The sequence below is a fragment of the Cebus imitator genome, unplaced genomic scaffold (assembly GCF_001604975.1).
Source record: "Cebus imitator isolate Cc_AM_T3 unplaced genomic scaffold, Cebus_imitator-1.0 Scaffold194, whole genome shotgun sequence".
NCBI classification, from domain to species: domain Eukaryota; kingdom Metazoa; phylum Chordata; class Mammalia; order Primates; family Cebidae; genus Cebus; species Cebus imitator.
The window spans coordinates 968,860-993,946 of record NW_016107509.1 but is presented as its reverse complement, the minus strand read 5'-3'; the positions used below and the strand labels follow the sequence as shown (position 1 = coordinate 993,946).

The 25,087-nt window shown below is 35.5% G+C and overlaps 1 protein-coding gene across 4 annotated transcripts in view; it reads left to right on the top strand.

Moving 5' to 3' along the window:
• ALKBH8 (alkB homolog 8, tRNA methyltransferase) overlaps window positions 1-25,087 on the top strand; it is a 62,892-nt gene that overhangs the window by 5,619 nt on the left and 32,186 nt on the right. For all 4 annotated transcript variants that reach the window (XM_017547047.2, XM_037745201.1, XM_017547048.2 and 1 more), the window contains exons 3-7: window positions 3,773-4,010; window positions 6,135-6,266; window positions 6,908-7,003; window positions 8,425-8,529; window positions 10,251-10,321. In XM_017547047.2, the coding sequence (XP_017402536.1) occupies window positions 3,773-4,010; window positions 6,135-6,266; window positions 6,908-7,003; window positions 8,425-8,529; window positions 10,251-10,321 (642 nt within the window). The remainder of the gene's footprint in view (window positions 1-3,772; window positions 4,011-6,134; window positions 6,267-6,907; window positions 7,004-8,424; window positions 8,530-10,250; window positions 10,322-25,087) is intronic.

The window sequence follows — 25,087 nt, the reverse complement described above, 5'->3', positions numbered from 1 at the left end:
GGAGAACTCAGTTTAACGCTTAGCTTTTCTGGACATAAGCAGTAGTATCCTTTCACCTTGGCTTTCTTCATTTTTAAGCAGGGCATAGTATTGCATGCCTTTTTAAACCCATTAGATTGTAAGATTCTAGAGGACCTAATTGTACTTACTGGACACTAAATTACTACATGAATATAAGGAATTGTTTATGGTACATGAAGTTATAGACTAAAAGTAGGAAGTAAGCTTTAGATATCATTTAACTGAGGGGTGGACATATAGTTGAGAAAGTGGAGGGTGGAGCTGGGATTAAAACTTAGGCCTCTTGACTCTCAGACCAGTACTCTTGCCTTATGCTTATCATGCTGTCTTCTATACAACATCATAGCTTTAGAATGTGTAGTCTGGACCGGGTGTCGTGGCTCATGCCTATAATCCCAGCACTTTGTGGGGCTGAAGCGGGCAGATCACGAGGTCAAGAGATCGAGACCATCCTGGCCAACATGGTGAAACCCCATCTCTATAAAAATACAAAAATTAGGTGGGCATGGTGGCACGTGCCTGTAGTCCCAGCTACTTGGGAGGCTGAGGCAGGAGAATGGCTTAAACGCAGGAGGCAGAGGTTGCATTGAGCTGAGAGTGTGCCTCTGCACTCCAGCCTGGTGACAGTGTGAGACCCTATCTCAAAAAAAAAAAAAAAAAGGAATGAGCAGTCTGTTGAGGCCCATTTGAATTTAGGTGGTAAAAGGCTTATACTTGGAGTTAAATATTAATGTCTTCAGAGAATTTAAGCCATATTCCTATAGCAGTGATTAAATAGATAACAGATTGGAATTAATATGTTTGCATACACTTTACTATTTCAGTTAAGAGTCACTGAGGCTGTGAGACATTCAGAAGATTAAACTGCCATACACTGCCCTCATCTCTTTCCAAGAGTGACTTGTGTTCTTTTCATTACAGGGTTCATGAAGAGAAGTAGCAAGAAAAAGAAATAGGCTCCATTTATTTGACCCTTTGAAGTTTGTTTCTGGTTGGGTCTGCCTTTTCTTTAAGGATCTCTAGAATCTTTGATGTCCTCCATGGCTTCCAAAGTAGCATTTTATTTAGGCTTTCTTTTTTTCCATATTCTTAAAAGAATAAAATTGTAGATGGACCTCTAATTATATTTTATCTTTCCAGGGGAGAACAAATATTCTTTTAATGATATTATATTAGTCTGTTCTCATGGTGCCGGTAAAGACATACCTAAGATTGGGTACTTTATTAAGAGACAGAGGTTTAATGGATTCACAGTTCCACGTGGCTGGAGAGGCCTCACAATCATTGCAGAAGGTGAAAGGCATGGCTTACATGGCAGCAGACAAGAGAGAATGGGAGTCAAGTGAAAGGGGAAACCCCTTATAAAACCATCAGATCTTGTGAGACTTATTCACTACTATGAGAGAATGTTATGGGGGAAATGGCCCCCATGATTCAGTTATCTCCCACTGGGTCAATTATTCAATTATTCCCTCCCACAATGTGGAAATTATGGGAGCTACAATTCAAGATGAGATTTGGGTGGGAACAGAGCCAAACCATATCAGATGTGGTATGATTATAGTCTCCTTTGTAAAAATTTATAGTGTTATAGATTTTTCTAGAGCAGTGATCCTCAAATTGTCAGGACTGAAGATAACTTAAAAAAAAATCAAATTCTGTACTTCGTACCATACTTCTTATTTAGAAAATAGCTTGATGAAAAATTCTAAATAAAATGGCTCAATTTAATTATTACATTGATTATGTTACATTTAGTTATTACATTTAATCATATGTATCTCACATTTAATGGAAAATAAGTTCCTCTCCTCTTCTACTGCACTTGTTTTTGTGTGGTTTACCTTTGACTTGCCCACAAAACACTTGAAAGACATCTTTGAAGACTCCTAGTATTCCTGAAGTCATATATCATCACCTTCCTTTCCTAGATGAGGTAGTGGACCCTCAACACCAATGAAACCTTTGCTCTTCCATAGATTCAGGATTATGGAAATGTTTTCGTAACTATGGCCACATATAACCAAGTTATTTTGGTATTTTAATTAATACACCTCATTAAGTGAGGTCCAGGGCAAGCCATCTGAGACTCCATTTTACTTCATATCATATAGTATTGTATTAGTGGGCTTGTTTATTACGTGAGTGTGTATGCTTGCATACATATGAAGTATTGGCTGTCCCATTACAAAACAGTTTCAGTTTTCTTATTATCCAATTTCTTAATAATTACTTTATATCCTTTTCAAAGTTTTAGGTATTCTTATTTTGTATAACAAACCAATAGACTGTGTACTGTCATTGAGCTTAGTGTATTAAATTAGGGGTTAGCAAACTACTGTCCTTAGAGGAAATAAGGCTTGTAAGCAAAATAATGGGTTTTACATTCTTAAAGTGTTGTTAAAAAATAACACTAAGACTATGTGACAGAAACTTTTATGGCCTGCAAAACCTAAAATATTTACTATCTACCTCATCTCAGAAAAACTTCTTCATCAACACCTAGTATAAATGAAGAAACTGATGAGAGTAGGCCATTTATGGCTTTCTTTTGTTATATTGAAATGTTTTTAGAAGTCATAGATCATACATTAAAAATCTTTACACTGTATAGAATAGTTTTTAAGTATAAAGACTATAAAGGTGCTAGGCCATGAACATCAGAATACTATAAGAGACTCCCCATTCATCTCTGCCAAATATCCTTGAATAAAGTTTAGCACAGGAGTCTACAAATAGCAGGAAGTAAGTGTGAAACTTACAAAGGAAAAATTTTCATTGTGAACTGACTGAATTACTTAGATTGAATTTCCTTAGTGGAAAATTTTTTCCTAATTATGCTCAATAGAACCTATAATTGATTTTTCTTTGAGCTAATAGTACGTTTACTTTTAATTTTTAGTAAACATTGTATATTAAAAGTGTGGATTCTGGAAACTGGCAGAAATAGGTTTTTTTTTTTTTTTTTTTTTTTTGAGACAGAGATTTGCTCTTTTTGCCCAGGCTAGAGTGCAATGGCGTGACCTCGGCTCACTACAACCTCCCGAGTTCAAGCGATTCTCCTGCCTCAGCCTACCAAGTGCGCCTGCGACCATGCCCAGCTAATTTTTTTGATTTTTTAGTAGAGATAGGGTTTCACCATGTTGGCCAGTCTGGTCTCAAACTCCTGACCTCAGGTGGTCTGGGATTACAGCCGTGAGCCACCACACCCGGCCCAGAAATAGGTTTAAACCCACCCTTAATTGCCACCTTAACCTAATTTGTCAGACATTCTTCTATGAGATGGGGCTGATATTACCCAAATAAATTCACTACTTCGTGAAGATTATGTTAATGAGGATTAAGTAGATAAAAGCATATAGAACAGTTTTGCAAAAAGCAAGTGTTATTTAACTATGCATTCTCTTCTTTTCCTTCTCTTTCATTATGCTAAATTTATATTTCTGAATAATAGTTGTGTTTTACTTTGCATTTATGGTCATTTAGAAATGAATATTTTGTGAAATAGGCTATTTAAAAATCAATATTATTTACAATATAGGAGTCCTTTTTATTCCGCAAATTTTTGGTGAATTGGTTTACATGCTTTGTATGAAATTGGCAAACCAAACAACCTCTACAATGAAACCTTTTTTTTTCTTAATTATATCTTTGTAGAAATCTTATTTAAAAAATAATCTTATTTTAAAATCAATGGGTTGATATCAGTTGCTCATGTTACTTTCTTTTTGTTTCTTTGTTTTTTTTTAAGAGCCTCGTTGTCGCCAATGGTGGTTTGGGTAATGGTATGAGTAGAAACCAGCTGCTCCCGGTTTTAGAGAAATGTGGACTGGTGGATGCTCTCTTAATGCCGCCTAACAAGCCCTACTCATTTGCAAGATACAAAACTACAGAAGAATCTAAGAGAGCCTATGTTACCCTCAATGGAAAAGAAGTAGTGGATGATTTAGGGCAAAAGATCATTCTGTATATGAATTTTGTGGAAAAAGGTATACAATTATCTTTTAAAAAATGGTTCTTTTGTGTGTTTTCATAGATTTAAGTTGAGAGGTCCAGTTATTGTGAAACAAAATGAGGATGCAGGTTAGCAGCCCCTTTTACTTTAACAAATATTCTTTAAGCAGCTATTTGTGCCAGGCATGGGACAAGTAGTTGGCAGTATAGACGTGAATAAGATACAACCTGCCTTTACTGAGCTGGTCCCACCAATCAACAATATATTTGTTAGGCACATGGCTTATTTTGGAGCCCTCCTGCCTAATTTGTGTTTTTCAATGTTTAATAATGAGGGTTCGGATTACCTGTTTATTTGATATGTCTACTGAGGAGCTTTGAATTTATCACTTAAGAATGAATTGTGATCCAAATGATCTTGTGCCAATCTTCATATTTATAGCAGAGCACCTGTAGCTACCAAAGAGTCCTAAAACTTTCTGGTACTGCTGTCCAGTGGAACTTTCCTTGATGGTAAAAATGTTCCTGTCTGTGCTGTCCAGTACAATAGTCACTGGATAGTGTGATTGAGGAACTGAATAATTTAATTAATTAAAGTATGGCTTTATATGCTGATTTACAGAATTGTACAGGAATGATTACCTCTGCCCCATGGAAATGAGATGTATTGAGACGAACTTTGATTTAGACATCTAATCATATATTCATTTGCCACCTATTTAGGCAATAAAAGAGCCCTGTTTTAGATATCCTAGGAGTGAGCAGGTGACTAATCTGCTCAAATTTCTGTTTTTGTAAAATGAGACTTGAAAACTTTTACAGACTCTTTTAAAGATATATTTTAGAAATTGTATTTCTCAGTGCTCATATGTGTTTAGATTTTAAATCTGACTTAAGCTTTACATATTTTGTAAAGTAGATTATCCTCATATTTTACATGTTTCTTGTCAGTTTTTAAAAACCGAATGGCTAAGGAGTAAGTTTTGATCAGAAAATAGTCATTGGGTTTACCCTCGTTCTCCATGGTGAATACTCAGTAAGAAATTGCACAAAGTAAGTTTTGGATTGTTCTTTATTTGAAATTCTTAATTAGATCCATATGTACTTTTAAGACTCTGGCAATCACATTTATAACCTTGAAAATCATTTCTAAAGGACAACAGAATTGTGTCACAAATAGTTTAATGCTTGTTTAGATATCTGCTACCAGGTAGCACTGAATAACAAATAGAAGAGACATTTTTAATTCTTTTAAATAAAACATATTTCAGAAACTAAATCCAAATTACATACACCGTAAATTACTTGTCTTTAAGGAATTCTTTCCAAAGTTTTCCTTATGTAATTTGAATAAATAATATACTGTCTGGCACATAGTAGGCAGTGGTATGTATTTAGCAAATGATTTACTATTCATGTTTCTGAAATGTTATTAATAGAATCTAGTAAATATTTGCTATTTTTGTGAATTAAATAATTCAAAGATTTAATCTGCCTGGCAGAAAACTGCCCGGTAGAAAAGCTTCAGAAATTATGTGTATAAAATCAATGATCAGATCCCTAACAATAAATGTGAATACACTATTACCTTTGTCTAATAGCAGATTATTTTTTCTTTTCCTTCTAGTGCTATACCTATCTAAAACTTTGAAGGACACAGAACTTAAATTATTTTAATACCTGCTAAGTAATTCTTCATAAATGATACTTTGTATTTTTTTTTAGAAAGTTGTATTTTATTTTACATTTGTTTCTGTTGCGTGACCATAGCTAGTATCAAGAGCCTAAGAGCAAAAATGAGCATTTAAATTATTGTATTCATTATTTAGACTATCTGACTTATTAATGGAGGTGCATACTGTGGCTACTATGAGAAACCTTGTCTCTTAGTGAGATTTTAAAAGTGACTTAATCATGTTCACACCAAATACTTAAATAAATACTGTTCTGTTTGCTGTTGTTAATTGCAGTGGACAAAATGTACCACCACTGATCTTGGTCTTTGTTTCTGCACTTTTGATATGTTGTGTGCCTTTCAGCAATCTTATTTCCAAAAATGAGTATTCAAAGTTTTGTGAACTGATAAAGAGTTATTGGGCAGAATCATTTGTATATAGGAACTTTTTTGCATGTGACTATTTAAATTTGGTTTCCCATAGCACAATGGAAGGAGTTGAGGCCTCAAGCCTTACCTCCAGGACTCATGGTAGTAGAAGAAATAATTTCTTCTGAGGATGAGAAAATGCTTTTAGAAAGTGTTGATTGGACAGAAGATACAGACAATCAAAATTGTAAGTAAAACTTTCAAAATCTGATATTTAAAATTTTCTGCGAAACTCTTCTTTTTCTCTTTCTTGGTTTATTAATACTTCCTCAAAATCACTGAAACCAGCCTGGATCCAATGTTAGGCAAGTCATATCGACAGCTCTGAGGAACATTAATAATGAATAACATTTAGATAGTGATCAAATTTAAACTCCAAATCGATTAATATTTATTACCCAACATTTATATAGCTTTTATAAGCCTTTTCACTTATTTTATTCATTCCTTCCCACCCTAAGGCAAATTTCCCTTGAGGAACTACTGGTTCAGTACCAAACTATTATGATGTAGTGAGAGCTTCCTGGAGATCTTTGCAAATTGGAGTTTTTCTGACTCTTTCCAGCTCATTGGCAGTGTTGTGAATGATAGTGTACATGTTTAGTTTTCAGATTGATTGGGCGACGCTCTTGAAGAGTTTGTTACAATTTTAGACTTGAAATAACAACGAATATAAGGCAGAATGGCTAATTTTGTTAAAGGCCATAATTTAGCAATTAACAGAAATTGCCGTTACTTAACTAATCCTTACTCAAAAAGTTGACTGAAATATGCAAAGGAATGCAATTCTTTTCCTTCTTAATTGTTTACTTTATTCTCTTCACACAGCTCAAAAATCCTTAAAGCACAGAAGAGTAAAGCATTTTGGTTATGAGTTCCACTATGAGAACAACAGTGTAGATAAAGATAAGCCATTATCTGGGGGTAAGTAATTGCTAATACATAATAAATTCTGGCTCAAAAAATTTAATCTATTAATAGAATATTATAGTTGGGGGATTATGTTTCATTTGTCATTTGTAGATAAACTTTCAGAACAATGGATTTAAAACGGTTTAATTAGATAAACTGTATAGTTTTGTTGTAAAAAAATTTCAAACTGGATAGAGCTGAAGTTCATCATTGTTATCCTTATTCCCATGCTTCTTCTCAGAAGTACATACTACTAACAGTTTATTATATACTTTTCCATTTAAAAATGGAAAATGAGTTTAGATTAAAATTTAGACAACAATAAAAGTACCCAGTTGTTGACATATGTAGTATTGTATGGCATTGCATATATTTTATATTCCATGTATTACATATTTCAACCCAGCTTGTTCTTTTCCTCCACTATATGTCTTGAAAATCTTATACAGATTTTCATTTTACTGAATGATCCGTAATAGCTTATTCAAATAGTTCCCTATTGATGGGCCTGTAGGTTGTTTCTGTTTTTTAGCTTTCGTAAGTAATGCTGTAGTGAATATCTCTGTACATGCCTCTTTGTACACTGTGTAAGAGTTTCTTAAGGGAGACTACTAAGAAGTAGAATTGTGATGTTGAAGTTTATGTTTGCTAAAAAATGTTAATACATACTGACAAATTGCCTCCCAAAACAGCTGTACCAGCATATTCTCACCAAATGTGTACCCATTGCCCCCTGCCCCTAACAACTTGTGGTGTTGTAAAGCTTCTAAATTTGTAATTTCTTGATTACTGGTAAGGTTGGTCATTTGTATTTCCTTTACTATGAATTCCTTTTTATATCCTTTGCCAGTTTTTTTTTTTTTTCCAATGAAGTGTCTAATTGATTAAGAATTTACTGTATATTCTGGCTTTTAATCCTCTGATATAATTGCTATAATTATTTGTTGGAGTTAAATTTATCTGTTTTTTTTTAAATGACTTTGGACTTACTTAAGGCTTTTCTTCCATCGTGAAACAACTTTTATGACGTTAATAAAAGTAAGTTAGTTCCACTTTGGAAAGTTTGTTTTTTTAAGGGAAATAATTTAAAATAATTATATTTAAAATAAATGGTATAATTTAAAATAATAAAGAAAGTGGACAATTTCAATATATAGTATATTTTTTATAATTTTATTGCTATTTTACAAAATACCAAAACTGTTGTTATTGTTCTTTTAAACTTTTTATCTGAAAAAAAATCAATGAAATAACTTTAAAAGATTCCTGTTTTTTAATTTTGCTTTACTTGTAGTTTATTATATTAATAATTATTAATTAATAATTACTAAATTAAAAGCTCAGTGATTTTTAAACAGTGACTTTTAAAATTCTTGAGTAAAACAAGCAAAACAAATATTTTAATGTTTTGTCTTTATGATTACTCATTTTAGGTCTTCCTGACATTTGTGATAGATTTTTGGAGAAATGGTTGAGGGAAGGTTACATTAAACATAAACCTGATCAAATGACCATAAATCAGTATGAACCTGGTCACGGTGAGTAGTTCTTGTTTAAAAATTGTAGTCATATATTTCGGAACTGAGTAGATGATGTAATTCTCTAAGAGCAAATATATTATTTTTAAGCTCAAATTAACTCTCTCATGCCTTGCTTATGTTGGTTACTTGTGTTGATTTCAATCCTTGCAAACCTACACTTTAATCCCTTGAAGAACTTGCATTTCAAAGTGTAAACACACTGACACAAATCACTGTTTGGGATTTTTTTGGTTTGTTTCCCTCTCAGCGTTTCCTTTAGAGAGATAAGACATTGGTCTGAAAAACACAGGAGATGTGTAATGGAAGAAACCAAATAATTTATAGATAGAAGAAGGCTAATTGGTTGGATGATCTTTCTCTTCTTTCTGTGTTTGAGAACATGGGAGACAATTGCAGGATGACATTCTGGTGAAAAATCTTTAAGTTATTAATTTCTTATACTTGTTGGCAGCATCTTCATCTGATATTTATAGTAATCAAATGATTTTAAGCATTTTATTTTTTTCTTTTTTTGGCTAAACAACAGAAATTTAAAAAAATACAACAAAGCCATAGCTCATATGAAGAAAAGAGAGAAAAAAAAAATACAACAGAAATTAATTTTTTCACAGTATAGAGGCTGGGAAGTCCAAGATCAAGGTGCTGGTGGATTGGGTTCCTGGTGATGGCTCCCTTCCTGGCTTGTCATTGGCCACCTTCTCTCAGTGTCCGCACATGTCTTTTTCTGTGTGTGTGTGCATGTGCATGGAGAGAGAGAGAGAGCCTCTACTTAAAAGATTAGGGCCCCACACTTAATGACCTCTTTAATTTAAGGGTTTTATTATAGAGTTTTGTTTTATTTTCTATGTTTATTACAATGTAGACTGATGGCTTTAGATTTGTAGCCAAGTGGATTTGTGAATACTACACCTCTGAATTAGAGAGACATGCTGACCTGGTCTCTGGCACAGCAAGACAACTGGAGCTGAGGCAGAGGCCGATCCTGCAGAGTGCAGAGGCTGGGGCCACTCTTAAAGAGGCAGAGGCTGCTCCTATAGGATGAAACGTGAAGGAGCACGTGTTAGCTCCTAGAAACCAGCTAGCTCTGAAAATGAGAGGGAAGGGCTGAGCCAAGTGAGCTTGACCCCAGATTAACTAGTCAGCTAAGGCATTTCTTCTTTACCTTTCTAGCCTAGCTGTCTTTCCATTGGTTTGTAAGCTCTTTGAAAACAGGGACCCTCTTACTTGCTTTGTATACCCTCACTGTGTGGCAACATTTCTTTAACTTAAGAGGTGCTCAATAATGTAAATTAATGGATCAGTGGAGAAGGCCATATCGTAATTATTGATATGCCTAGTCTTTATACCTGGTTATTGCTTTTGTTCTGCAAGTAGTTGGGAACCCAGTGTTCGAGGGTAAAAATGACTTTTGTATTTGTGTTTTACATTTTTCTCTTGGGCTAGAATTGTGTTAAGTGTCCTAGTTAATCAGTGGCTCCTGAGCCTTGATTTTCGATCAAACCCCAATGGCACTTCCACTTAAGGTATTTTTAGTTTGTATTTATTTTAATATATTCTAGTCACATTCACTCTAAATGTTTCCTTTTAAGCAAAATTATAGTACCTTCCTGATTATCAAGCAGTGTTTTCACCACAATAGCATAAGTCTATGCTTACAGCCATCTTAAATCTACTAAAAGGAAAAATGAAGTGACGTGTTGTCCTGTTTTCCATCTCAGGAATTCCCGCTCATATTGACACGCATTCTGCTTTTGAGGATGAGATCATTTCTCTCAGTTTGGGGTCAGAGGTAAATGTTTGTTTTTATTAGTTATTATCATGCATCTTACCTTGGACAATGCCCTTTTCAAAGATTATCTGCATTCTTAATGAAAATGAATTAAGATTTAAAAATGAAAAATAAGGGCACCATTAACACTTTGGTTTCTTTTTAGTGTCCACTTCTTTTAAATGTCCAAAGTTTTATCTGTCATCTCATCAGATGCCAGGAAACAACTTGAAATTTAATTTTTTACACCAACTTTTAGCAGTTAACTAACATCTAGAGTCTCCTTGCTGCAATTTGGCCTGTTTTTTTGACCTACTGGTGCAGCATTGCCATCTAGTGGCAAAAGATAGTAGCTGCAGGCCATAGAAAAGGGAAACAAAATTCTGTGTTCTGAATTTTGATGAACTTTTTCCATGTATTACCTGATTCAGTCCCTTCAAAAACTCTGAGCAGTAGAGGGTAATATCTTCATTTTTATAGATGAAGAAAAAAAGACTCATGTTTATTCATTAATTTTTTTCTGTAGCTGCACTTTGCTTGAGCCACTAAAAGAAAATATTACATGTGATTTGAAGTGATCCATGCAACCTACAGACAGATTTTTGGATTGAAATCAGAATTTTAAATCTAGACGAGTCCTTAAAATATGAGGTCATCTAATCTAACTAGAGGCTGTGTCAAATTCTGATTTTGTTCCTGGAGGCAAAAACTATTCATTTTTGTTTTTTCATATTTGTATAAATTCCATCATTAGATCTTCAGTGCTTTGGCTTCTTAACCTTTCCAGAGCTCGTATAATCATGTTGACACTATGACTTGATAATTAGTGCTGTTTGCGATGACAAAACCGTCTTATTAACTATGTGTATAGGTACTAAATACAGGTGCTTTCAAAAATAACGAGATCAGGGAGGAAAAAGCACTCTTCTCTCTCTGGTTTCTTTTTTATTTTTGTCACCTATCCTTGCTTGTAGCTTTAGGGACTAGTAAAGGACATCTTCACTTTTTCCTCCTAACTGTGTAACCAACTGAGAAATGAGACAAAAGATAATTGGAGACTAGAGTGTTAACTTTACTACTGAGAAAACTGATGGCAGAACATGAGTTTAGATCTGTAGCCAGTGAACTTGTTAATACTTCACCCCTGAATTAAAGAGACATGCTGACCTTGCCACTGGCATAGCTGGAGAACTGCAGACCTTCCCCATAGAAGCAGAGGCTGTGCCTGTGAAGGAGCTCCTCTAACAGGACATGTGTTAGCTCCTGCAAACCAGCTGGCTCTGAAAACGAGAGGAAAGGGCTGAGCCAAGTGAGCTTGGCTTCAGAGTAACCAATAAACAAAGGTATGCCTTCTTTTCTGGAGAGTTGTAAGTGAAGGGTTGGGAAGAAAACTAGGAGTGTGCTTTGCACTTTTTATTCCTAGGGAAGTTCCCTCCCTTCCCAGGGAAATATGAGAAATGTGGACTCAGTATCCCCCCTCCCCCTAGTGCCCTAGAAGATCATTTCACAGTTTTTAAATAGAAATACTAAAGAAGGGAAAATTTGCCCTTTAGTTGAACTGAAAATCTGCTGCATTCCTTATCTCCATTTGGTGTCTCTATAATTTTCAGCTGCCAATTTGAATGACTTTTGGTTAAAGCCATCTTTGTAATGGCTGGAAAGTGTGCATAAGTTATGACAGGAACAGCAGATTTTTTTTTTTTTTTTGAGACAAGGTCTAGCTCTTTTGCCCAGGCTGGAGTGCAATGGCATGATCTCAGTTCACTGCAACCTCTGCCTCCCCAGTTCAAGTGATTCTCCTGCCTCAGCCTGCTGAGTAGCCGGAATTACAGGCGTGTGCCACCACACCTGGCTAATGCATTTTCAGTAGAGACGGGGTTTCACGATGTTAGCCAGGATGGTCTCAATCTCCTGACCTCATGATGCACCCCCCTTGGACTTGCAAAGTGCTGGGGTTACAGGTGTGAGCCACTGTGCCTGACTTGATTTTTAAAAGACACCTTTGAGAGTAAATGAATCATTGTAATTTTGAAAAAAAAGTTTTTTTGATTACTTGAGCATATTCTTAAAACTCTGATAAGTTTCAGTTTATAATGTTTGTTTCAGCTTATAATGCGATTTAAAACAGTCTACTAAATTTGGGCCTTTATTTCATCTCTAAAATGGGATTAATAATATTTCTTTCCTGGCTGAAGAATGTGATAGAAATAAAATGAGGTAATGTATGTGAAAGTGTTTTTCAAACTCAGTGCAATCCATGAGTGTATCTGTTCTAAGATGCGCTCCTTGAGCTGTATCTGTTCTAAGGCTCCTTACTTAAAGCCTTTGCTTCCGTAACAGAAGGAAGCTCATGTTCCCACAACCTAGAAGTGGGGTTTCAAGGGGTCATGAAATAGATGGCTTTCTACCCTTGCAACTTGTGCTGCTCTGTTTTATTTATTTATTGATGCTGTGTAACTACTTGAATTTCCTCCTAGCACCTTGATCCACACCTAGAATCTGAGTGCTATACCTTTGGCCCTATTTCCTTATTTTCTCATCTTTGACATCCTCAGTTGTTTTAAGCTGCCCATGGTAGCTTCCATTTTACTGTAATAATTTTGTCAGTGACATTATTGTTTTGTTTTTTGTAATGCCTTTTTGTTTTATTTGACTTAAATATAACGTCAAAGACTCAGCTAAAGTCTTTGATGTTATATTTAATTCTTTACTTTTCTTTTCCAGGAAATTTCCAAGATCTTTTTTAACTCTTAAATGTTCCAACTCATGGTATTCCCACGAGGCATTCTTAGCTTTAATATAAGTCTTAAATGCTTTATTATTTAAATACTTTATTTTTATGTCTATTGGAGCATATTCTTCTTAAAACTCATAGTATGTCTAAAAATAGTGTACATTTTATATTAAGCAAAAACAGTCTTGATTTTTTTCAAATATATTAGTTTTCTTTCTACAGCTAAGTTGTGATTTTCTTTAAGGCTTTGTACCTTCGAAATATGTACGATATGTGTGTAAGTAAGGATGCTTTTAGCTGCAAGTAATAGCAGAAACCCCAAATAAAAATGATTACATAGAAAAACAAGTTACTATCTCATATAACAAGATGTCTCAAGGAAGGCTAGTTCCAAAAGTTTTAACTTGTTGGCTCAGGTCAGCGATTTAATCAAGGAACCAGCCAGTTTCTTTCCATCTCAAATACTCAGTGCTCCCCTAACCAAGGATGAGCTTACGGAACTATCTAAGGAGCAGGCTGCATCGGGATATAGGACAATAACATACACCTGTGAAGTCTACAAGGCTTATGTTTTTAGATAATCCTTCACTGATAGGTTTGTGCTGCTGTAAACTGCAACCTGCCCTTGCTGGCCAGGCATGTTTTGAGAGATGCCCTTGCTATAACCTTTTATGATAATAAACTAGTAATGTTGTTAGGCAGATACTCAATTCATCAAATACTGAATTGATCAAAGAATTGATCAGCTGACAATGAAAATAGCTATTTAATGTGCATCTCCCTGAAACCACTACCTAAATTCTATTATAAATAAGAAAAAAACTTTTGATGAGGACCTATCTGGGAAAATGAAACTAAAATTTATGAAGATAGTTTTTAAAGAAAAATTTTATTTAACAATGTTTAGATTATATTATAACTATGTACAAATTTTTCAACAAAGAATGAGTTACATTAACTTTGTTTTGGTTTTGTTTTTCTTATAAAATATGACAGCATGATAAAAATTCCTTTATTTGACTTTTACAGCTTGACTATAAAGAGTGCATCACTGTTGTGTTATTTTTCTCTTCATTGTAAAAGTCCTGACTCTGCCAGATTTTCGAATGTTAAATGAATTTGCATGTGATTTAAATGGTTCTCTGATATCCCTTTTATCAGCTTCAGGAAGTCCATCTTTTTCGAGAATTGCAGTTGCAGTTAGTTTTGCATTTGCATTGCACTGGCTAATATTTATATCATCAACATTCACTAAGAGACTGACCAAAGGGATTAGTCATGATGGGCAGAGAGAGCTGCTAATATTGAAGAGAGAGAGATATTTGGGCAAGTACTAATTTTATGGAAGTTCGTTCATCAGTAAACATTTCTTATTATAATGACGTTTGCAACTCAGTGGGTGCGGATAATTGGATAGTTGGATAGTGAAGACCCATCTGCTGAATGTCTTGCTATAGAGGGCCACATCTTTCACTCTTTCCAGGGTCATGGTTTCAGCAAATACCTATTGAGTCCAGCCTGATCTCCTGTCGTAGGGTACTGAGTAAAAATTATTTATGCATTGTTTGAAGTACCTGGCTAAATGAGTTTTTTTGGGTCATTGTTTTTGTTTTGTTTTCCCAGTCTGGTCAATCAGAATGACTCGTAGGGTACTTTTATTCTAAGAGTTTCTTGTTTTAATAGACAAATGTTTTATTATTTTCAGATCTTTAGCACAAACTGGAAAAAACACCCAGACATTTTCTTTATACTACTTAAAACAACAATACAGTTTGGACTACAGTCGTACTGGCTTCATCTCCAACCTCAAATTCAGCCCTCAGTATTTGCCTATAGAAGCAATGTTTACAGCCTGAGAAGCTAAATAATCTCTTCTAGTTTTTATCTTATCCAGGCTCCACACTTCGTTCTTGTCTGAGAGTCCTTGGAATGTTTGCATTTCCTGAAGTTCGGAAGAATGAATTGTCTCTGCTGTGTAGCTCCTCTCTCCTTTCTCTCGTTCTTTATAGCTTATTTGAGAATTTTTTTTTTCTCTCTGTAGTGCCCTTGGCATTAAAAAGATCTGTCATCCTGGTGCGTGTATGTTTCTCCTTCTCTCCCTCTCCCTCTCTCTCTCTCTCTCTCTCTCTCTCTTTTCTCTCTCTTTCTCTCTCACTCACTCACTGTGTGTATGTGGTTTGTATCTAAAGCCATGACTTCTATATGGCTGTATATGTATGTTAATGTAGATATGGAAAAAGAGCATAATTCTCACGTGGGATATTTAGTTGCATCACAGTATAATTAAAGTGGCATTGCGCCAATCTTCATTTTGCCTTTTATCCTATGTATCTTTAACATTTGAAACTTCTGGAATAGACAAGTAGAGCTACTGGTTTGTGGGTCAGAAATAAATAAACGCTCTACCTTGTTTGATCATGTCAGCTTTTATGCATTGAATTCTATTTTCACTTTGAAGCACTTTCCCTAGTAACTTGTGTTCTGAAGATTCTATTTTTGTGTAATTTTCTCATCTTTCAGGATTTCTTGGAAGCCAGCATTCCCTTTTGCATAAATTGGGCAAATAAGACTCAGTGCTGACAGTTCTTAACATATACTCTTTATCTTCTTACTGTTGAGTAGAAGCTCCTTTATTCAAGCCCCCTCAGTAAGGATAATGGCAAAGAAATATACCTGTTTCAGCCAGCAGTCTGCTAACAGAGTCTGTTTCATGGCATGACGTCATGAAATAGAACATTCTGCTGTATTTGGAGCCTTTAGAGTATCGATTCTTCTGTCTTTTCAGTTAGAACTATGTGCATTTACTTTGAAGCAAGAAAGCAGCATTATATCACTCTAGCTAGATTGCAGAATTAGAATAAAATTTAGAAAAATCAATGGAGTTCAGAAAAGTAGAGTGGAGGCCCACTTAGGTTATGTAGTTGAAACTACCAGTTGGCTGCACTTAAATTAGGGAATAATAATAATAAAAGATACACGTATACCGCAGACATTTTAACTTAACACATACAGGTTCACTCATCAATATTTTGTGGTGGGGCTAAGATCTTTGTTTCTGTGAGGGACCATAGTCTGCTTTGTCTTTCCAGTTTCATTTCTTTAAAGCGAGGCAAACATTTAAAGACATTCATGAAACCATCTAAGTGTGGGGTTTTACATTTTGATGTTTTTATTTCCAATATTTTATTATCAAATTTTCACATATGTTGTAACATTATATTTATTTTTTTTTACCTTTATTGAGTCATTCTACAATATTCAACTGGGTTTCTATAGAAAAAGGCTGTCTTTTCTCAATTTTCATTCATTTATATAATATTAAATTATTACAATGATAAGGGTAACTGGCACGGAGATTTGGGAACATACACAATTTGACTTGTTAAGCATATAGCTCTATTGGTGAGAATAGAGATGCATGAACATATTGGAGAATTGTCTATCATGAACAAATATTCAGGGATGAGTATGCATTATAGAAGGAGTGGAGCATGTTGGTTGGTTAAATGGATGGTGGTTAAAAGAGCTTCACTATGTGACCAGCATTGTCCTGGGCATTCTGGGGGATACAGAAATACTTTCAACCTTGATTTTTTTCCCCCTTAGGTATTAGACCTGAATACCCCACATTCTAAAAGGCATTTTAATTTGCCCAAATCAGAGATCATCATTTTTGTTTTCAGCCATTCACCTCCCAATGTCATTCTCCCATACACAACAAAATCTTTGCTCTCTCTGGGTTTCCTGGTCTGGTTAATGACCACACTGTCTACCAGTTGATCAATTCAGATCATGGCAAATATTCCTTTTTTTTTTTTTTTTTTTGGATACAGGGTCTTGTCCGTCCCCCAGGCTGGAGTGCAGTGGCACACTCATGGCTCAATGCAGCCTTGACCTCCCAGGCTCGAGTGACCCACCCACCTTAGCTGTCCCAGTAGCTGGGACTGCAGGCCCGAGCCACCACACCCAGCTAATTTTTGTATTTTTTGTAGAAACAGGGTTTCACCATGTTGCCCAAGCTGGTGTTAAACTCCTAGGCTCAAGCAGTCTGCCCTACCTTGGCCTCCCAAGGTGCTAGGATTTTAGGCATGAGCCACCACACCTGGCTGGTGTCAAATATTCTTGACATGTAATTCTATGATAATAAATTTTGCTTCCAAGTAATTCTTTATTGCATCCCATGTTTTCTGTTAAAAACTGCTTTGTGGAGATGTAATTGGAATACCATGAGCTGCACGTACCTAATAAGTGCTCATGAAACCTTCACCATGCTCAAGATAATGAACATATCCATCATTCCCAAAAGTTTCCTCATGCACTAAGTTTTCCTCATGCACTAAAGATTTCATTTACTTTTTTGTGGCATATGTTATTGCTCTTGTTACATTTGAGGGTGACTTTCGTTTATTTCTCTAGGTTCTTAAGATTTTTTTCTTTTATCTTTTGTTGTGTTTTTATGATCCTGCTTATTCTGCTTATTTTGATGGGCTTGTTTATTCCACTTGGGAATTACTGGGTTTCTTGAATCTGTAGATTGAGTTTTTCCATCACTTTTGGAAAATGCTTAGTCATTGCTTCTGTAGATTTTGCCCTTGTCCCATCCTTTCTTCGTTTACCTTTTTTCTATATATTTTTAAATTTTACTTATGCTGTCTTCTGTGTTTTCTATGTTTTGCCTCTCCATGCTTTACTCCAAATAGTTTCTTCCGTCACTAATTCTTTATTTTGCTGTATTAACATGCTGTTAAGCTCATTCATTGATATCCTAATTTCACTTATGGCATTTTTCTGTTTTAGAATATCTGGTTTTTCTTTATACCTACAGGTCTCTTTTTTTTTCTTAATCATTTCTCTTCCTTGCTGAAATGTTCAAGCTTAGCATTTATATCTTTAAACATGGTAAGCATCTTTGTTTTATAGCCTATTTCTGATATTTGAGTTTTTGAGGTCCCTGTGATTTTTTTTTTGTTTCCCCTACTAGGCTGTCTTTTTCCAGAGCAGGTACTGTGTCTTATTCTGATTCAGAACGTCTGAGATGAAGGCTGGCTTTCTATATTTACAGAAAGCTCATAGGTGATTCTGTTATTTAGATAGGATTTTATACCATTGAGTTAGAAAATGCTGAAATGCTAAAGCTGTATGGTATCAGCTCCAAGGGCAGTGGGATTTTAGATTTATTCTTTAAGACAAAGAATAAATAGAAATGAATATAGGCCCCCAATGGCAGTTCTAATCATTATTCAGTTAAATAGTCCAGTGCATTGCTGGAAACTTAAGAAGTTAAAGGCTATGTATATTGGTTTCAAATCCTGAGATGTTTGTACCAGGGCCGAATTAAACATTGGGTAAGTTGGGGGACTTGGGTTTTGCTGAATCTAATTTTGCCTGGTTCACATATGCGTTACTGCAGGCACATTCCCAGATATATACTCTAAATGTGTGCATCGTACCTGATCAACTAGGAAAGCTTCTACACCAGAAGCATTAAATGGTGTTCTGCGTCTCATTTTCTCTCAGTAGCAATGAGAAATAAGTGCCTTTGGACCACAGTGGTATTTGGCTGCTGCCCTCAACACTTCAGCGCCCTCTCTTTGATGCCATAGGGCACCACCGTGTGCTAATGTGTGCAGTTTTTCTCCTCTCATGACCAGATTATTGAGGCTTGTACCTTATACAGTTGCTGCTGGCTGCAGGACAAGGGAATAGAACTTGTTTTCTTTCAGGCGCTTTCAAGTGGGAGTTCCTGTATGTTGATTACAGAATGTGTTGGTGACATTGCCACTTTTCCTTAAAGTTTCACAGGACTTTGTAATTTTGCGATTCTAACTCTCAAGAAATTTAGGCAATGGATTTAAGTCTCCTGTGTGTGGAGGTTGTTTTGTGTTTTTGCTTTTGTTGTTGTTGTTGTTTTTTAAACATCTCTTTCCAGTAGGAATCAGGGAAGGCAAACAGGTTTGTGATGGGCCTTGCTTTTAACGTGTTCTAAAGAAGCGGGCCATATGGTGTAGGTAGAAGGTTTAAAGGCCACTGGCATTAGCCATTGGTCTCCAAGGTGTCTCCAAGGCAAAATTACTATCAATTCCTCAGCCCTGGAACAATATGGCATATCAGCTAGCTTTTCTTCCAGTTAGCAAAGTATACTTCTAGGGATATCACCTTTTATGAAATTTTCTCTTTGCTGCTTAAAATAAAAAGCAAACTCATTTCATTTGGGTCAAATTAAATTGTTAGCACAACTATAGAATATTTTTGTTTGGTGGGTCGTGAGAAACAAGTGGACTTTCAGCTATAAAATATTTTCTCTAGTTAAATATAGTAAGTTGTCCACTCTTAGCTTTTATCATTCTCTATGAATCACACATCATTTTTCACATCATATTGTCATTTGTCCAGATATTCTTTAGGGATTTCCCTAAAAAGGTTAATGATCTCAGCCTCTTTCTAAACATTAAGGTTCAGGATTAAATTTGTCTTCTTCCTCAGACGTGTTCCCAGTAGCAATATATTCTTCTTTATCCTATTTAGCCAACATGGAGATCTGTTTATTCCTTCAGGTGCTTTTCTGTTATGAATGTTAACTTTTCTTCGTTGACAGATTGTTAACTGTGTCTGGGATTTTTGTTCTATTGTATTTTAGATGTGTAAAAGTTGTATAAGATGAGAATGTCTCAACTTTTTGTTTGCTTAGGACTGAACATTATCCTCATTCATGCCCTATAAGCTTGCTGGGCATGTGATCTTTATTGACTCTGCCATCTCTGAAAATAGAGAAAATAAGTAAAACCAAAAAAGAGTAATTGGAAAAAGCTCCTGTGGAGCAAAATTGTCACATAGCAGAATGATTCAGCAGTTGCAGGGGAACTTTATTGATTGAACGTTTTTTTAAAGTCTTTTTATTTTTTGGTCTTTTAACAAGCATTTCGTTAAGGTAGAGATACTTTAAGTATGATAATACTGAAAATACCTTATTTTGATAGTGGAATGTGGTAAGAATAATTTTCATAGGAAATATACATTTTATTTTATAAATAAAATTTTATCTTTAAATTAAAAAAAACTATGCTGTCGAATTTTATGCCAAAATAAGTCTCAGAGAAATAAAGGCTAAAATGTGTAAAAAATAACAGAAACTCTATAATAAAATAGGAGTGAATATTTATCTGACCAAGATGGGGGCTTTGAAAGCATATGAAGAAATTGTATTTTTGTGTTTTGTTGTCATAAAATAGACAACATTAAAAAAATGCAGAACTTCCAAGGCCAGGTATATAAATTATGGGGCTGGCTTATTTCCAAATGAAAATGTAGACTCCTATTTCCAAATGAAAATGTAGACTCCTTATTCAAAACATAGGAAAATGGACCAGAAAGGTGCTAAAGTATAAAGCTTTTCCTTCTGTGGCCTTTCTCATCTTGTCAGCGTGGTTTTTATTTTCTATTTAATTCCATCAGTGTAAAGAAATCTAAATTTTGAATTATTGGCATGAATTTTACCATTTGTCTTCATACTGTGTGACACTAGTTTTAAACGCAAGTGTAAGACCATGTAACTCGTGTGGAATCATCAAACTTTTTTTTTTTGTCTTCAACTTTTTATTTTATAAATAAAATAAAAAGGGGTACATGTGCAGGATATACAGGTTTGTTACATAGGTAAACATGTGCCATGGTGGTTTGCTGCGTAGATCATCCCATCACCTAGGTATGAAGCCCAGCATCTATTAGCTATTCTTCCTGATGCTCTCCCTTCCCCCACCACACCCCTCCAATAGGCCCCAGTGTATTGTTCCCCTCAATGTGTCCATGTGTTCTCATTATTCAGTGAGAATATGTGGTGTTTGATTTTTGGTTCCTGTGTTTGTTTGCTGAAGATAATGGCTTCCAACTCCATCTGTGTCCCTACAAAGGACATGATCTCATTCCTTTTTATGGCTGCACAGTATTCCATGGTGTATATATGCCACATTTTCTTGATCTAGTCTATCATTGATGGGCATTTAGACTGATTCCATGTCTTTGCTATTGGGAATCACCAAACTTAAACAATTTGCATTTTGTACTTGTACATTCGTGATCATTTTTACCAGAATAGTGGAAACGCTGCATAAAACTAACTCCACAATAACCATTTTCAATTCACTTCTTGATTTGTGCACCTTCTGCTAACATTGTCTGTCTTCTGTTTTGCTGATAAGTAAGGAAGGACTGGAAGGAAAAGGAATTATGAATTTTGAGGAGTCTAGCTCCAGGCTGAAACCCTGTGTGATCTTTTTTTCAGGCCTCACCATAGGTGATGACAAAGGCTTTACCTGGTGGCCTCACAGGGGAAAGCTGCCCTCCCGATAGTAGACTTGATGCACAGCCAGTGCATTACAATCTAAGTGGAGTTGTAATGAAGGGCTGAGACCTCCCTGGCTAGTCATGCTCTTATGCCTGTTTACGTTCCTAGCCCAGACACCTTCTTTTCTCAATCTCTTTATCTAGTCTTTGGCTGAGGTCCTCTTCAGGCACCTCTGCCAAGGCCTTTTTGTGGAGGGAGGAGTTGGAAACCTCAAAGACATTTTCCTTACTCTGACTTAGTACTAGTTACTTTTCAACTCGTAGTCCTTCCCCCTCACCCTTCCCCTGACCGCTGAGTTTATAAAACTGCTGGAGCGCTTCATTCAGGGCTCCCTCAGCAGTGAGACAATCCCCATATTCACAATGATCCACCTCACTCTTGATGCATGCAATGTTCAGTGGAGAAACATGGGACTAGAGGAAGTTGGTGCTTCCCTTGGTTTTAGACCCTTGTTTATACTCTTATATCACAATAAGTGATCAACTTTCATTTCTGGCTTGTTGCACTAATCTGCTACTTTGAGCTCGCTCTTTCAGCCTTCAGGTTGTCCTGTCATTCTCTGTTTTTCTACATCATCATTTTCACTGTTAAGTGATTAGCAAACACATGGAAGTAACATGAATAAGAAAGGATATGATGGTAGGGTTCCTTGTGTTAAACACTTTAGACAAGTTAAATTTAAACAAGCTTAATTGTGCAATGAATGATTCATAAATCGGGTAACTCCCTGAACGAGAGTAGGTTAGGGAGACTCCAGTGCTGCCGAGTGGTTGGAAAGAATTTATGGACAGAAAAAGTAAAGTGACATACAGAAAATGGAAGTGAGGTATAGAAACAGCTGGCTTAGTTACAGCTTGGCATTTGCCTTATTTGGACATTGTCTGAACAAATGTCCACCTTTATTGGGTGAAACTCAGTGACTGGTAAAAGAGTAGGTAGCAGTCTGTTTAGACATCCAGTTAGATTACAGCTCACTATGTATGAAGAAACCTTTAGGCTGTACGTAGAAGGAGGCAACTTAAGGCAAAATTTAATTTAACACTTGGTTGCTTGTGTTTCTTATAGCACCATTGTCTTCTTTCTGCATTTGAAGCAAGTTCTGGCGGCCCCTCGAGGCTCAGTGTACCCTCTCACTCAGTGGTAGTCATAAAGGGCTTACTTTGTACGCTGAGTCTCCGTGTGCTGTCACACTTTCTGTGTTCATGGGATATTGTGGACTCATTGCCCAAATGGGCCTCAAGGAACTGTGGACAAGCATGTTGCATGTATCTCCTTGCTCATGCACATTATCCATTGTTACATCAGACTTCATTTAACACAAGTTCAAAGATAAGAATTTCAATCAGCAAGAAAAAAATCCCATCAAAAAGTGGGCTAAGGACATGAATAGGCAATTCTTAAAAGAAGATATACAAATGGCCAACAAACATGAAAAAATGCTCAACATCACTAATTATCAGGGGAATGCAAATCAAAACCACAATGCAATGCCACCTCACTCCTGCAAGAATGGCCATAATAAAAAAAATAATAGATTGTGGCAGGGATGTGGTAAAAGGGAGCACTTTTACACTGTTGGTGAGAATGTAAGCTAGTACAATCACTACGAAAAACAGTGTGAAGATTCCTTAAAGAACTAAAAGTTGATCTACGATTTGATCCAGCAGTTCCACTCCTGCATAGCTACCCAGAAGAAAAGAAGTTATTATATAAAAAAGATAATTGCACACACATGTTTATAGCAGTACCATTTGCAGTTGCAAAAATATGGAACCAGCTAAAATGCCCATCAGTCAACGAGTGGATAAAGAAAATATGGTATATATAGATGATGGAATACTTCTTAGCGATAAAAAGGAACAAAATAATGGCATTCACAGCAACCTGGATGGAATTGGAGACCATTATTCTAAGTGAAATAACCCAGGAATGGAAAACCAAACGTCGTATGTTCTCACTCCTAAACGGGAGCTAAGATATGAGAATGCAAAGGCATAAGAATGATACAATGGACTTTGGGGACTTAGGAGAAAAGGTGGGGGGTGAGGGATAAAAGACTACACATTGGGTACAGTGTACACTGCTTGGGTGATGGGGCACCAAAATCTCAGAAATCACCACTAAAAAACTGATCCGTGTAACCAAACACCACCTATTCCCCAAAAGCCTGTTGAAAAAAAAAGATGAGGAACTGTCAGTTTGATACAGAAGAATACTCCTATTAATTAAGAAAAGGAGATTCTCAGGAAAGAAAAAGAAACTCAGAAAAAAAAAAAAAAAGAATTTCAGAATAGTGACAGCAAAGCATTAATCCTAATGTGGGACCCTTCTGTACATAGAGCTCTGGACACAGGTTGTATGTCCACAAAGCTGGCCCCGAAAACTTCTACATATTAAATAGCCATAATAAAAATATAACAATTGGGAATGATTTGCAATTTAAGCTTGCAGTTATTTGCAAATTAAAGCAATAATGTATGATTTATTTGTATTTTGAAATTAAGATTTTTAAAAAAATAAATTTATTTCAATAGTTTTTGGGGAACAGGTGGTTTTTGGTTACATGGATCTATTTTTTAGTGGTGATATCTGAGGTTTTGGTGCACCCAGCAACCAAGCAGTGTACACTGTATCCAATGTGTAGTCTTTTATCTCTCACCCCCTGCCCCAACCTTCCCCGTGAGTCCCCAAAGTCCATTATATCGTTCTTACGCCTTTGCATCCTCATAGCTTAGCTCCCAGTTATAAGCGAAAACTTAGGATATTTGGTTTTCCATTCTTGAGTTACTTAGAATAATGGTCTCCAGTTCCATCCAGGTTGCTGTGAATGCCATTATTTTGTTCCTTTTTATGGCTGAGTAGTATTCCGTGGTGTATATCTATGAAACTAAGATTTTAAAAGAAAATCATGTCCCTGTGTTGGTGAAAATATGATCAAATAGTCGCATACTACTAGGAGGAGTGTACAGTTATTTGAAAGCAGTTTATTTCTCTATATTAAGAACTTTCAAATTATTCATATCCTTTGGCCTGATAACTCTTATTCTAAGAGAAATTATGATAAAGGTTTAAGTTGTACATGAAAACACTATTATAAAAATTATAAATACCTTACACATCTGACAGTATGAATATTAAGGTACAGCCATATGATAGACTATTTTGCAGCCATTAAAATGATATTTTAGACATGAGTAGTGTTTATTATACTGTATTAATATTAAATGAAAATAGCAAGATGCCATATTTCATAAAAGGTGTGTTCAATGACAAACATTTTGACAGGGGTAGTAGTGCATGCCTGTAGTCCCACCTACCTGGGATACTGAGGCAGAGGAGAGGATCCTTTGAGCCCATCTGGGCAATGTAACAAGACTCTATCTAAAAAATAAAGATGGAAATGAAGTTTTTTAAAAAATACCTAGAGAAATACCTAGAAAAAATAAACCTGAATGTTAATAGAGATGGTTATCTCTGGAAAGTTGGGTATTTTATTTTTTCTCTTAGTTTTTCTGTATTTCATTCATTCATTTAAAAATGTATTTTAAAAGTACATGTCTTGATCATATGATTTTTATATTGAGATTTTTAAATTTTAAAACTATTATTTTGCTTAATAGTTTTTAAGAACAATTATTAGAAAAGTAATACCCACAGTGTACGTTTGAAGGATTTAGTTCATTTTGTATTTTCATATCTGACACAAAATCAT